The sequence below is a fragment of the Canis lupus genome, chromosome 9, assembly GCF_011100685.1.
Source record: "Canis lupus familiaris isolate Mischka breed German Shepherd chromosome 9, alternate assembly UU_Cfam_GSD_1.0, whole genome shotgun sequence".
Taxonomy (NCBI): Eukaryota; Metazoa; Chordata; class Mammalia; order Carnivora; family Canidae; genus Canis; species Canis lupus.
This window is the reverse complement of record NC_049230.1, coordinates 4397243-4408884: the sequence shown is the minus strand read 5'-3', so window position 1 is coordinate 4408884 and position 11642 is coordinate 4397243. Positions and strand designations below refer to the sequence as shown.

At 61.8% G+C, this 11642-nt stretch overlaps 1 protein-coding gene across 11 annotated transcripts in view; it reads left to right on the top strand.

Moving 5' to 3' along the window:
* The window catches only part of SEPTIN9 (septin 9), a 145821-nt gene extending 137362 nt beyond the window's left edge, over positions 1–8459 (top strand). For all 11 annotated transcript variants that reach the window (XM_038546489.1, XM_038546491.1, XM_038546492.1 and 8 more), the window contains 5 exons: positions 145–262; positions 1137–1232; positions 1372–1468; positions 5192–5243; positions 6281–8459. In XM_038546489.1, the coding sequence (XP_038402417.1) occupies positions 145–262; positions 1137–1232; positions 1372–1468; positions 5192–5243; positions 6281–6416 (499 nt within the window). In that variant the 3' untranslated portion in view covers positions 6417–8459. The remainder of the gene's footprint in view (positions 1–144; positions 263–1136; positions 1233–1371; positions 1469–5191; positions 5244–6280) is intronic.
* Positions 8460–11642: the final 3183 nt, after the last annotated feature.

Below are 11642 nucleotides of genomic sequence, written 5' to 3'. Positions count from 1 at the left end.
GAGTCACGGCCTTGGCCGGGCTGGCACGTCCCCGCCCCGGGAGCCCGCACGGGCACCCTGAGGGCCCTGTCTCAGCTCCAGCCGGCGCCTCTCGTTCTGTCCCCGTCCCCGCCGCCCCTACTCATCCACGCCGTTCCCTTCCAGCCTCAGGCCCCTGGACATCGAGTTCATGAAGCGCCTAAGCAAAGTAGTGAACATCGTTCCCGTCATCGCCAAGGCCGACACGCTGACCCTGGAGGAGAGGGTCTACTTCAAGCAGCGGGTAGGGCTCCCCGCCTCCATACGGCCCTCGACGGAGCGAGGCCGTCAGACACGGCATGCCGGGCTTTTCTTAGATGGAAGAGAAAGCGCAAAGGGGGTGGTCTCCACCGTGGGGACAGGGGGCCGCATCTCCCTTCCCTACGTCAGGCTGCCGTCCACGCAGGCGGGCGCGCCCGGGGCTGCTGCCTCCTCGCAGGCCACATGTCAGAACCACACCTGGCCCTATAGACCCTCTACTCAGTGGGCGTGAACCAGGAGGCCCTTCTGTCTAATCCCCGAAGCTCTGCATGCCCCCCCACCGCATGCCCCCCGCACCGGGCCTCAGCCCATGGCCTCAGGTGTGGGGCTTCTCCCAGCATGCTGAGAGGGGACTGCCCTTGCCATGGCCGTGTTGGCTGGCGGAGGAGCCTGCGCACGGCGGTGGGTCTGTGCTTAGGGCAGAGATGATGGCTGTGCACGGGAGTGTCCCTGTGTCTGCAGGAGCTGGTGCCACAAAGGGTAGTGACAGTCCTGACACGGGCAGGTGCGTGCTGGGCTGCAGAGGGCCTGTGCAGCATCCGGGGCCCGCCAGGACAGAGGGCTTCCGGGTAGAGCTCGAGGGTGACTCGACAACCCCAAGCTGCCATCTTTGGGGTGCGATGTGGCTGGATAGGCAGGACGGGGAGCCGCGTAGGACTTGGGCCAGCTGCCCCTCCTCCGCCCAGGAGGCTCCAGAACTGGAGTATCAGGGTCACCAGCCCCGCAGAGCCCGCCCTTCACCCCAAGCTGGGCCCCCTCACTTTCTGGAGGTCACAGTGGGGGCGGATCCGGGGCGGGGGCAGCGGTCCAGCTGGCTGTGTGGACGGTGCCCACACCTCCCCCCTCTGGATCCCCAGATCACCGCGGACCTGCTGTCCAATGGCATCGATGTGTACCCTCAGAAGGAGTTTGACGAGGACTCGGAGGACCGGCTGGTGAACGAGAAGTTCCGAGTGAGTGGGTGGGCCGGATGCGGTGCCCAGGGGCCCCTCGATTCCTGCTAGAGGGCACGGCGGGGCGGCTCCTCCCAGGGGCCCAGGGGCACACCGGCCTTTGCACACACACCTGACCAGAGCCCCTGTCCCCTCCCAGGAGATGATCCCGTTCGCCGTGGTGGGCAGTGACCATGAGTACCAAGTGAATGGGAAGAGGATCCTCGGAAGGAAAACCAAATGGGGCACCATAGAAGGTAATCACCAAGCCGCTGAGGCCCCCGGCAGATCAGAAAGCTAAAGCTGCTTCTGCTGACCTGAAGCCTATGCACCAGAGCCCCAGCTGGGTGCTCATGGGTCACGTGGCCCCTCTCGGCCACAGGGAGGGGGACAGGTGGCTTCCCCGGGGCCCACAGCCCTTAGCTGTTGGAGCTCTACCCCAATCCCCCAGGGGGCAGGGAAATAGCCAGAGAGAAAGGAGCTAGGCGGGGTCCTGCCAAGTTCTGGTGCTGGTGTTTCATAGCCACGCGGTGTGACCCTGGACACCTTGCTTCACCTCCCTGGGCCTAGGACAGGGCTGGGCCCTGTGGCTCCGTCCAGCCCTGAGAACCAGACGTCCGCCCCCTGCAGCAGTTCCCAGGACCCCCACATCTTAGTGCCCTGGGGGCTGCTCGAACAAGTTAGCGCAGACCCGGTGGCTTGAAACCGAAAATGATTCTCCTGGTTCTAGAGGCCCGACGTCAAGGCGTCAGCAGGGTGGTTCCTTGCGGAGGCCCGGAGGGGGGACATGTCCCACCAGGCCTGTCTCCTGGGGGCTGCCAGCCATCCTCAATGTCCCTTGGCTTCCCTGCCTGCACCCCCCCACCCTGCCCCCCGTCTCCGCTCCACCTTCAGCTTTCTGTGTCTGTCTTCTCAGAAGGACATTTGTCGTTGGCTTAGCGTCCCCCTAAGATCCAGGATGACCCCCTGTTATGGTCTTTACCTCAATCACATTTTCAAAAACACTTTCCAAATAAGTTCTGGGTCACGAGTAGCGAGGAGCTGGGTGTTGGGCGTGGTGTGGGCAGCACAGTTCACCCCCGTCAGGTGCTGGCGCCCTAGGTGGGCCCCACCCCGGGTGTTTCTTCACCACCCGCTCTGTTTCATCCTCCCTCTTTGGGACAGAGGAGGGAGGAAGGACAGATTGAAATGGGCTGCTTTGTTCTTCGATCCTGGGGCCGATCCCGGGGCCGATCCCCGGCCGAGGGCCCAATATAGAGAAGGTCCAGAAGGCGCTGCCCCCCCGCCGCCACCCTCACCCCTCTGTGGAACTGGGCAAGTCCCTTAATCCCCCAGGGCCTCCATGCTCACCATCCTTAAAATGGGTACCATGGGCCAAGATTTTAGTAAAATGCAGAACGTCCCAAGGACTTCTGGAGCTTTTAGGGCAAACAAACACGCTGAGAAAGTGAGGGCCGTGAAAACCGCTGGTCAGGGGGCTCCATCCGTGCCCGCTTCACAGGCATTATCCTGCTGCCTGCCTGCCCCTCCTGCAGGAGGCTGCGCTGCGGAGCCCCAGGGCCCAGCCCTGCTCTGCTGAAGCCTGGGCGAGGCCTGGAGAGGCCCGCGGACCTGCCTCGGGTGCCCACGGGTGCCGATCGGGTGCAGGATGGTGTTTTACGAACCCACCTCTCCCTGGGTGTTTGCTGGCTCCGCCTGCTGCAGATCTCCCCTCCTCCAAGGGTTGTGACCCCTGGGGGGTCTCTGGGGGCGCTGCTCGGCTCACAACCAGCCTTTCCCTGGGCTTGTCGACAACTGCCTTGGCTCCGCCTCGTCTTGAAATGTTGCTGTTTAGGAACTGGTTCACGGACACGCGCTCTGGAGGGTGAAGTGTGGGATAGGAAGGGCCCGTGGGGGGCGCCTGGGGGGCTCAGTGGGTGAAGCCTCTGCCTTCAGCTCAGGTCATGATTCCAGGGTCCTGGGATCAAGCCCCTCATTGGGCTTCCTGCTCAGAGGGAGGCTGCTTCTCCCTCTGCCGCTCCCTGTGCTCGTGGTGCTCGCTCCCTGTCCTGCTTGATCTCTCTCCAATAAATAAATAAAATCTTAAAAAAAAAAAAAAAAAAGGCCAGAGGCCACAGAGGCTTGGGGGCAGCCCAGGGATGGACACGCGTCTGCTGCCCCCTGGCGGCCTGCTCCGGCCTGCTGTGTTGGGCCCTAGATCCTGTGACTCGTGTGCGGTGGCACCTGTAAGGACAGTGGCGAGGTGGTGGGTCTCCCACTCCCGCAGCCTGTATGAGGACCCTGGAGGGCCCTGGAGGAGCTACGTCAGCGTAGCTCAGCTTCCCCAGAACAGGGCTGGCTCTTTATCTCCGGGACCGTGTGTGCTGATAGCGGACCTGAGGGATGCTCTGTGCTCGCCCCTGGCAGCAGGAGCTGTTGCCTCGTTCTTGCCCACCCCACCCCGCCCCTCCCCGTCCCTTCCCGTTCCTGGTCCTGTTTCCTTGATCTTCCCTGCCACTTGGGGTGCACCATCCTGAGATGTTCCGCTCATCCTGGGAAACGGCCGGGTGTCTTCGGGAGCTGGGTGGGGTGTGATACCGCACACAGTCGGCTCATCCAATGCTCTCGAGTCCCTGAGATGTGGGTGACCTTTGAGCCCCCACTTTACAGAGGAGGAAACCGAGGGTCAGAGAGGCCAGGAGGACTCAAGCTGAGGCCAGGGGAAGCAGCCACACTCATGCTCACATTCCCAGCTTGGGGCTCTGCTCTTCCCGCCCGCTCTCCCTGCTTGTAGCAACGCCATGTGGGAGCCGGTCGGTGGAAGGTTCTAGTGCAGGCACAGCCCCGTGCGGGTGGGGGTGTCAGAGGCGCATGGAGGGCGGAAGCCAGGCAAGCAGCAAATGGAATAAGATCTAGAACTCAAGGGCTCGGCAAGGCAGAGGCACTGGGGCTTTTTCTCCGCAGCCCTGCCTGGCAGCTTACAGGGCGGCGGGGAGACAGACTCATTCCCTGCCCTCTGAGCCCCAGTTCCTGAGACCGCAGAGGAGGGGCCGTGGTGCTGGCTTGTGGGGTGTGAGGAGATTGGATTAAACGTGCAGGCGCCCCGCACCTGACGCCTCTCCGTGCGTGCTCTGTGCCCGCCTCCTGCGGCGTAGACGGTTAGCGGCCTGCGGGTGCGCGACAATCACACACCCCGGTGGTGCGGCTTAGTGATGAGGCCAGCAATGAGACTGTCACCAGCTGTGCCCCCAGCCACCACGGGGGTGCCGCTCGGATCCTCATGGGGGACCTGAGGGCCCCCTCCCTGCCCCGTCTTCCCACGTCCCCAGAACTGTCCCCTGCAGCCAGAGCGCGATGTGAATGCTAACGCGTGTGGGAGAGCGCCCGCTGGGGCACAGGGTCTTTAGGACGCCACCTTCGACTCCTGACCCTGTCCCGGCTTCAGGGATCCCCTGGGACATCCTGCTCTTCCCAGAAGCCTCCCTGGTTCCCAGTGAGGAGCCGTGGCCCCACTGCTCTGGCCAAGGTGTTATATATTTACTGAGGAGAGAGAGAGAGAGAGAGAGCACAAGCAGGGGGAGCGGCAGAGACACAGGCAGAGGGAGAAGCAGGCTCCCCGCTGAGCAGGGAGCCCGATGTGGGGCTCGATCCCAGGACCCCAGGATCATGACCTGAGCTGAAGGCAGATGCTTCGCCCACTGAGCCCCCCCAGGAGCCCCTAACACCGGCCCTCCTGCCCGTAGCCCGCTGCTGGGTGGAGGGTTCCTGTGTCCTGTCACCACTCAACCAGAACCCTCTGGAGAGCAGGAGCCCCGTCGGGCCTGCCAAGGTCGTATCCGCAGAGCCGGGTGCCCGTGAGGGGCCCAGTACTCCCCTGTGGGGTGGTGACTCCCATGCCCACCTGCCCAGGCTCCTCTTGGCACCAGAACCTCTCAGGGAGGGGAGCGGCAGGGCTGGGGAGGGCCTTTGGGTGACATTAAAGCTCCTCTGTCTCTTCTCAGTTGAGAACACCACCCACTGTGAGTTTGCCTACCTTCGGGACCTCCTTATCAGGTGAGTCAGGGCTGTGGGCTGTCGGCTTGGCCCCCTGAAGGCCCCGAGAGGCCCCTGAATGAGGAGTGTAGGCAGTGGGGGAGCAGGCCTGGACAGCAGCTGGCCTGACCCCCCCCCCCCCAGGAGGACCTCCGAAGTCCGTTGGCCTAAAACACTGCCATGGAAATGAAGCAGAAAGTAGAAATTCTTCCTCTAGATGATGTCACCTGGGTGGGAAGGGGGCCAGGTTCTCCTCTCTGCAGCCTGGGTCCATTAGATTCAGGGCCTCAGGGGCCTTTGGTGCCAGGCATGGGGGCGGCGTCCCCCACTCCCATCCCAGTGTCCTCTGACCGCACTGCTTTGACCTAGCTGAGGCTCCTTGGTGTCCCCTGGGCGGCCACCCCTAAGCCTATAGAGCGGGGGTGGGGGTGGGGGTGGGGGGCTCCCGCTGTGGCACCAGGGGCTCCCCGCTTCTCAGCAGGTGGATGCATTCTAGGAATCTAGGAATGAAGTCAAGGGGAGGGACAAGGCTATCTCTTGGGGCCTCTAAGTTGGGGGGATGGGCTGTGGCTTCGGGGGGTGACCCCACCATGCTGGAAAGCCTGGCAGCAGAAGACACCGTCCCCCCCCCCCCCGCCCCGCCACTTTCCAGTCTGTCCTGAGGGCCTGGGCTGCAGGGGAGGGAAAACCCGAGCATAGGACCAGTGGGGTCGACCAGCACTCCAGCTCAGGCCCTGGCCCCAGGACCACTGGTCCTTGCCCCGCCCCCCCCACCTGGCCAATGGCCTGGGGCTTCTAGGTGGCAGCAAGGACATTCCAGTGTTGTCCCCTCTGAGTTCGCACCCAGCCCCTGCCCTTAGACTTGACACGGGGGGACGGGGGCACAAGCAGTGGGACGTTTGTGTTCTTGTGCCTCGGAGACGGCACCCACAACCCCGCCAGGCCTGGGCCCTGGCCCACCTACTGGCCCCTCCTGGGGGGGCCCCCTGAAAGCCAGGGGGTGGGGACTGGGGTCGGCCCCATCTTGTGACCTCCCTGTATCGTGGCCCTCCTTCCAGGACACACATGCAAAACATTAAGGACATTACCAGCACCATCCACTTCGAGGCCTACCGGGTGAAGCGCCTGCACGAAGGCAGCAGCGCCGTGTCCAACGGCGTCGACGAGAAGGGGCCCGAAGCCCAGGAGATGTAACCCACCCGCCCTGCCCCCGGGACCCTGCCCCCCAGTCCTCTCCAGCACCACCCCCAGGCCTGCCCACGTGCCCCGTCTTATTTTATATCATTTCCTCCGTTCGTCATCGTCCTCCGCCCCCTGACACGCTGCCGAGTAACGACACGCCGTGTGCCCTCCTGAGTATGCGTGTTATTAGCCGCTGACTCCGGGGCCTGGACCGGCCTGGGCTTCGGAGAGGCCGCGCCCCTCTGGCTGTCCCCGAGGTCTGGGGGGGGCAGGAGGGGCCCCCCCATTCCGCGTCAGTCCCCATCCCCAGGCGCAGCTCCCGGTCGCCACAGCCTCCGATCAGGACAGGGTGGTGTGGGGGGAGACCCGGAGCCCCCTCCCGCCCCCTCCCTGCACGGCCCCAGGCCCTAAGGGCCCTAACTCAGACCCGGAACTCAGAGAGCCCCCGCCCTTGCCCCACCCATCGGGAGAAGAGTTGATTCCATGAGATGCAAGTTGCCGATTGCTTAGACCCAGCAAGGCCCACTGGCTGCCTGCTGCCCGCCCCCCACCCCCCCACGAGCCCCCACGAGCCCCCACGAGCCCGTCCTGGAGCAGAAAGTGCCTTTATCTCAGCCGTCCACGAGCCAGCGTCCTTTCCCCCGCCGTCCCCTCCGCTGGAACTGGGGACAAGTCAGACAGAGAGAGGTGTGCCTCCATCTCTCCGTCGTCCCCCCTCCCCCCAGGATTTGATTGAGCCTTCAAGGGAAGGAAAAGGATGCACCCCACTCCAGCCCACCCCCATGATTCTGGGGAAGGTCCAAGCAAGTGAATCTGGTGGAGGAGATGAGGAGGAGGTGACTGCCGGAAGGAGGGGGCTGTGGGCCGAGCCTGGGCCTGTCAGAGCGGCCCTAGTGGCCCCGGTGTCTGCCCTGCATCGCCCCACAGAACTGGGAACTGGGAGAGAGTGTGTGTGTCCGTCTGTCTGTTTAGACACCTCTTTGGCCCAAGATGCTCTGGTTAAATTATGCCCAGGCGGCCACCCCAGGTACACATGCAGCCCTCCCGGGCCAGGCCTTGCTGACACCATGACCCCAGGAGCTTTTCATGGCCCTAAATGTGCCTGGGCTCCTGTGCCCCAGAGCCCATCGTAAAGACACCCCCACCCCGCAGAGAAGGAAAGGTCAGGAGTCAGGTGCACTTGGCCCATCGTCAGGCTGCAGACGGGATTTTCCAAGCAGGGCTGTGCCAGTCGCTCCTGGTCCTGCTCCTTCACCCTCTGTCTCCCCCGAGAGACCAGCAGGGACCCTCGCACAGCAGAGGGCAGGTGAGATGAGACCCAGGTGAGGTGCACGTCTGTCTGCACCCCCCGGGCCGGCTCACTGCAACCCGTGAGAACAGCAGTGGAGGAAGGGGGTGCAGAGAGGCCTGTGCAGAGGTGTGTGTGTACGCACACCTACGATATGCGTGCATCACGTGTTCTCTCCCCACCCAAGACAGGAAGGACCCCTCAGTGAAACCGTTGACTTGCCGACTTGCCGTGTTTTTGCCAAAACCAAGATTGCGAAGGACACCTCCACCTCCAGCGGCGGGGCGGGGGGCGAGGGGCGGCCTCCCCGGCCGGGTGGACTCGCTTTCCTTCTCTGTAGCCAGACCTTGAAAAAATTGTGACTTTCACTGGGATCTGTTCCGCAGTGGCCTTTTGCTATGTGCCTCCTGAGAAATTCGTCTTTTTGTATAAATAACAAAGTTGAAAATGTATTTCCTGAAATAAATGTCCGAAAGCAAACCTGGAAGGGGGGATGTGTTCCTCTTCCTGGCCCCGGAGGCGCGGCCTTCCTTGCAGAGGAAGCCGGCACCGGGGTGCTTGCTGGGTGTGGGGGGCTGTTTAATGGTGGCGGGGACGCCGGTTTCGGGGAATCCAGAAGCACTCGTTTCTCTGGAAAGCCAAGGGCAGAGCTTTCCTAATTTATTCACTGAAGGAGGCTTGGGAGGGTTTCCCACGGGGAGGCGCTGCCAGCTGCTTCTGTTCCTATATTGTTGGAAATAAAGTTTTTCTTCTTAAAATCCGCCCTATCAGATTGGACCCTATGAACTGGTCAGTATTTGACAGTATTTCCACACTGGCGAGTTTGTGCCTAGAGAACGGGGAGGAGACAGGTTCCGGAGGGTGCCGTGGGCAGGGGGCGTGAGCTCGAGCGTTCTGGACCCAAGCCCTTTGGCTTGAAACCACCGCGACCCCCAGGGTGCCTCTGGGTGTCCAGGGGATCTCTGGGGCTGCCTAAAACGACAAAAATACTCTCCCAGTGCTTTTTTTTTTCTTTTTTAAAATTTTATTTATTTAAGAGAGGCAGAGGGAGAAGCAGGTTCCCTGCGGGGAGCCCGGTGCTGGACTTGACCCCAGGACCCCGGGATCACGCCCTGAGCCGACCAGGTGCCCTATTCTGTGACTGTTCTGGAGGCCGAGAGCCCAAGATTGGGGTGTCGGCAGGCTATGCCTGGCTCTGGCCTCCTGCTCTGTGCTTTTGTCCTTGCAGACAAGAAACCGATTTCTTGCCCGATTTCTTGCCTGGCACTCCCATTGGGTTTGGGGCCCACCTTAATCCAGGGTGGCTTCATCCCGTCCTTACCTTGTATCTGGAAAGACGCTGTTTGCAAATAAGGCCACGTTCTGAGGTTCTGCAAGGACATGAATTCGGGGGAAGGTGGGTGCTGTTCCAGCCCAGGTGTCCCCTTCCCCCTCCATCTCTGGGCCTCAGGGACGAGGTGGCGGCAGGGGTGGCCGAGGTGGAAAGCAGAAGTCCCCGCACTGGGACTCAGATGATGTGGGTTCAAGGTTTGCTCTGCCGCCGACAGGCTGGGTGGCGTCAGGATTACCGCAGCCCCTCGGCTCCCCCCGCCCACCCCCTGCCCTCTCTGTGGGGCAGGTTGACTCCTTTTGCAGGAGGTAACTGGGTTTCCTGCCCGAATGAATCAATGGAGATGGACAGTGGCCACGTAGAGCCTCGGCTTCCAGGCTTCTGGGGTGTGTCACCCACAGCTGACATCTGCCGGGAGCACAGGAGGACAGGGTCCACCTGGGAGGGGGGCAGTTCCTTGACCCCGAAGCCCTGTTCCGCCTCCAGACTAAAACGGTCCCCATTTTCACCCCTGCTGGACATCCCTGTCCGGCAGCTGCTCTCTCTGGGCCGGACCCTCTCCAGGCCTTGACCTCAGCTCAGGAATCTGGCCCCTTCCTCCCGGGGGCTCACTTCCCGTGCCTCGCCGGCTGCCTGGCCCTGTGCTGCTGGTCCCTCACTCGCCAGCCCCACTGGACCAGGCCGGCTCTCCGCCCAGCCCACCTGCCTTTCCCATCCCAGGGCAGCCCGAGACTCCCTGCAGTGACAGGGACTCTTCCCCTATTGTTGATCCAGGTGACCAACTGTCCCAGTTTGCCTGCACATGTGGGGTTTCCAGGGATGTGCCACTTTTAGTGCTAAAACCAGGAAGGTCCTGGGTGAGCTGGACAAGTTGCTCACCCTCTGTAGACCCCATACCACCCCGACCCTTCTCCCACCACCCACGGTCCTGGTCTTGGTCTCCTTTGGCCCACGGGGCTCCTTAAGGAGCTGCACGATCTGGGCTGAGCTTGCCAGACATCCTGGGGGTGCTCGGGAGGCCCCAGGGACCAGCCATAGCGTCATTAGGACTCTGAGCACCTGTGTGGGGGTGGGATGTCCCGAGGGGGCTGTGGTGACCAGGTGTCCAGTGCTCACTCCTTCCCTGCTCTGGGCTGTGAACAAGCCAGAAAAGTGATTCAATCAACAGGGGCTTTTTTTTGGGGGGGGGGGGGACGGGGTTTCCAGACCCTGCTTGTGTGTGCGCGTTGGCATCCAGCGAGGATCCATGGCAGGTGGCCTCCACCTGGGGGAGAAACCAGATGGAAATCAGCTAAGGGGTCTCCTTTTGGATCTGTATTCATGGCCGTGCCTCCTCTCGTCTTTAAGCATTACTTTCTGACTACGAAAGTAACGAAAGTAACGTGAACACAGTAGACAATGTGGAATGCGGAAATGCCAGAAAAACAAAACAAAACAAAAACACCACAAGGAAATACAAAGCCCACCGTCCTTTTCCCCAGCGCCAACTCTGGCTGGGGGGAGGGGAGGGGAGGGGAGGCATAATTACCATAATGCTTCCTGAGCGTGCTTGTATCCCACTTGAATGGGTGTTAGGGGTGCTGGGGAGAGGATGTAGGGGGGCAGGAGGTGCAGGAGGGAGGGTGAGAGCCATGCAGACTCCTGGGCCAGACCCCCATGTGCTCACCGCCAGGGAACTGCTGTACCTTCCCACAATGCTGACGGTTCGGAGGCATCCTGTGCCAGGTTCCACCCTGCGGGGTCCCCCGCCCCCACTGAGCCCAAGCAGGTGGCGCTGCTGACTCGGAGCTCAGGTGAGGCTGCCTCGGCCAGGCAGGAGCCCTCTGTCCCCGGCCTTCCCCTTCCCCTCCCCTCCAGCTCCCTGCTCCCCCATCGCTCCCCCTGAGGGAGGAGAGGGGAGACAGGCTTCCAAGTAGGTTGGGCCCAGCTCGGGTGTCCCGGATGCTGGAAATTGGGACTCACTGCGCAGACCAGATGCATTTCCTGCCTTGGCGCCTAGAACGCTTTCCAGATGTGTGTGCCGCCCAAGGCACAATCAGGAAGGACCCGGGCAACCAGAACCAGCTGTGTCAGGGACGCTGGCCTGACGCCAGCACATGGGTCCGGCGCTGATGGAGAGAAATGTCGCGATGAGGAGCTGAGCCTGAGAGCCTGTCCCCCCCAACTCCCCCACCCCCTCCTCCCCCCTGGGGGCTGCGGTCCAGCTGCTGACCCCTGACCCCAGCTGGCTGCACACCCAGCCCTGCCCCCACCCCCAGGGCGCTGGCCTTTCCAGAAAGTCAGATGTTCTGGTTTTCCTCCGATAATATGAGCAATACCTGTTTTCTGTAGAAAGTTTGAAAAGTAGAGAAAAGCAGAGAAACAACCACTGTAACAGTGAACGCGGGAACCACCGGCCCACGCACCAGAGGGGAGAGGTGCTTTTATTTTATTTATTTATTTATTTATTTATCTATCTATCATCTATCTATCTATTTATTTGGAGAGGTGCTTTTAAATGCTTCTGCAAACTTTGTTATTTGTTTTTCTAAAACTGAGCTCAGAGGGAGCAGGTTCCTTTTGTAACCTGTGCTTTCACTTACCCGTGAGGATTTCCCCACTTCGGTATGTTTTGTTTTGT